The sequence below is a fragment of the Uloborus diversus genome, chromosome 3 (assembly GCF_026930045.1).
Source record: "Uloborus diversus isolate 005 chromosome 3, Udiv.v.3.1, whole genome shotgun sequence".
Classification (NCBI taxonomy): domain Eukaryota; kingdom Metazoa; phylum Arthropoda; class Arachnida; order Araneae; family Uloboridae; genus Uloborus; species Uloborus diversus.
In genome coordinates this window covers 22508106-22509681 of record NC_072733.1, presented here as the reverse complement: position 1 = coordinate 22509681, position 1576 = coordinate 22508106, and the positions used below count along the sequence as shown (strand labels likewise).

Sequence of the window (1576 nt, the reverse complement as noted above, 5' to 3'; positions counted from 1 at the left end):
TGTTAAAGTCTATACCGTCAGGTCCTGCTGCTTTTTTCGTAGAAAAAGAGTGGATAATATTTGAAATTTGAATAGGATGAATGTATGGCACTTGAGAACAGTAATCTTGCTCACTAGATGATGAAGGGAAGTCAAAAATGTTAATGGCACCCGTATTGACGCAGAAATTGCTCTTGACGATATTGTCAAAACATGACAGGAAGTTTAGCGTTGTGAGACGGTTAAATCTTGTACGAAGGCCTAAAGGCAATTCTGAATGGCATACCGTAAGGAGCTCTGCAGGTAGCGCAGAAATTCTTCCATGCATCAAGTTTTGCATTGACAATATTCTTCCTGTAGTTTGCGTTCTCTTTCTTGATTTTGATTAAGATGTCCTTCTTTTCGAGATCCTGTGCCCTGTTGTACAGTCTTCGAAGGGCTTTAATTTTTGATTTTTGAGTCTTCAACTCACTGTTCCACCAGTGAAGTTTCAGGTTGTTGTTTTTAATGGTGATATTCTTAAAGCATTTACTCATTGAAGATTGGATAAAGGGAATAAATTCAGACATGAATCTGTTAAAGGAAGCTTTATCGTGAACAACGTGGAAAGGGTGTGCTAATAGCCACTGACGAATGAGGTTACCAAACTTTTGATAATGGCCATGGGAAGTTTTGAATCGGTTGTAAGGGCTGGTGAGGAGATTAAAGTCGAATCTTGTACGAATGTATCTGTGATCACTTTGAGAGTCATCAGGTAAAATATCCCAGTTGGAAATGTCTTGGAGTAGATTAGGGGAGCAGCAAGTAAGATCGGGAAAACCTTCTCTTGTCTCGTCGTAAGAGAGGAAAGTAGGAATTTTGTTGTCCGTATTAAGGACAATAATAGAGTACTTGGTAAAAAGCTCATAAAGTAAGCGGCCACGAGAGTCCGTCAAATTACTTCCCCATACAGTGTTTTTACCATTGAAATCGCCACCTATGAGAATTTTGTGGTGACGGTAAGTGCGGAGAAAGTTCTCCAAGTCAAAAAGAGCAGGGTTGGGGTCCTCAGATGGAGAGATGTACATAGAAACAAAAACAATGTCTCCTTTTTCCGTGGAAATGGAAAGAGCAATGAAATTCTGCTTAGCAGCAATAACTGTCGGATGGATGTTCTTGTTGGTAATAAAAATAACTGCTTTGTTGTTGAGGGAGGAGAATGAAATCCACTGAATCATGAAAGGAATTACATCTTTAGTGATATATGGTTCTTGGCAAAGAACGAGATCGAAGGGAGAATGAGTGTAGAACTCATGAAGCTGTAGCAGGGCAGGTCGGGAATGAGCAAGATTGATTTGGATGCAGGATAAGCGGGAGGAATGAATTGGATTACTCATACTTGATATGCCTGATAAATTTCTCAACAATGGAAGCATAGATTGGACACTTTTTGTCGTAAGCAGGGTGGTCGTAGACCGTATTATTATCATTGTAGCAGTTAACGCATGAAGGATGAACTGAAGTACAGTCGTTTGAGATGTGTTGAGACCCACAATGAGCACATGTAGGCATGGTGTCCTTACATTGTTGATATGAATGGCCAAAACGCTGACAAAAT

At 39.9% G+C, this 1576-nt stretch overlaps 1 protein-coding gene across 1 annotated transcript; it reads right to left on the bottom strand.

Annotated features, from left to right (window-relative positions):
- Nucleotides 1-221: 221 nt before the first annotated feature.
- On the bottom strand, nt 222-1355 carry LOC129218271 (uncharacterized). Its single transcript, XM_054852499.1, has one exon. It carries the CDS (start codon nt 1353-1355, stop codon nt 222-224), a length of 1134 nt encoding a protein of 377 aa, XP_054708474.1.
- Between the last annotated feature and the right edge of the window lie 221 nt (nt 1356-1576).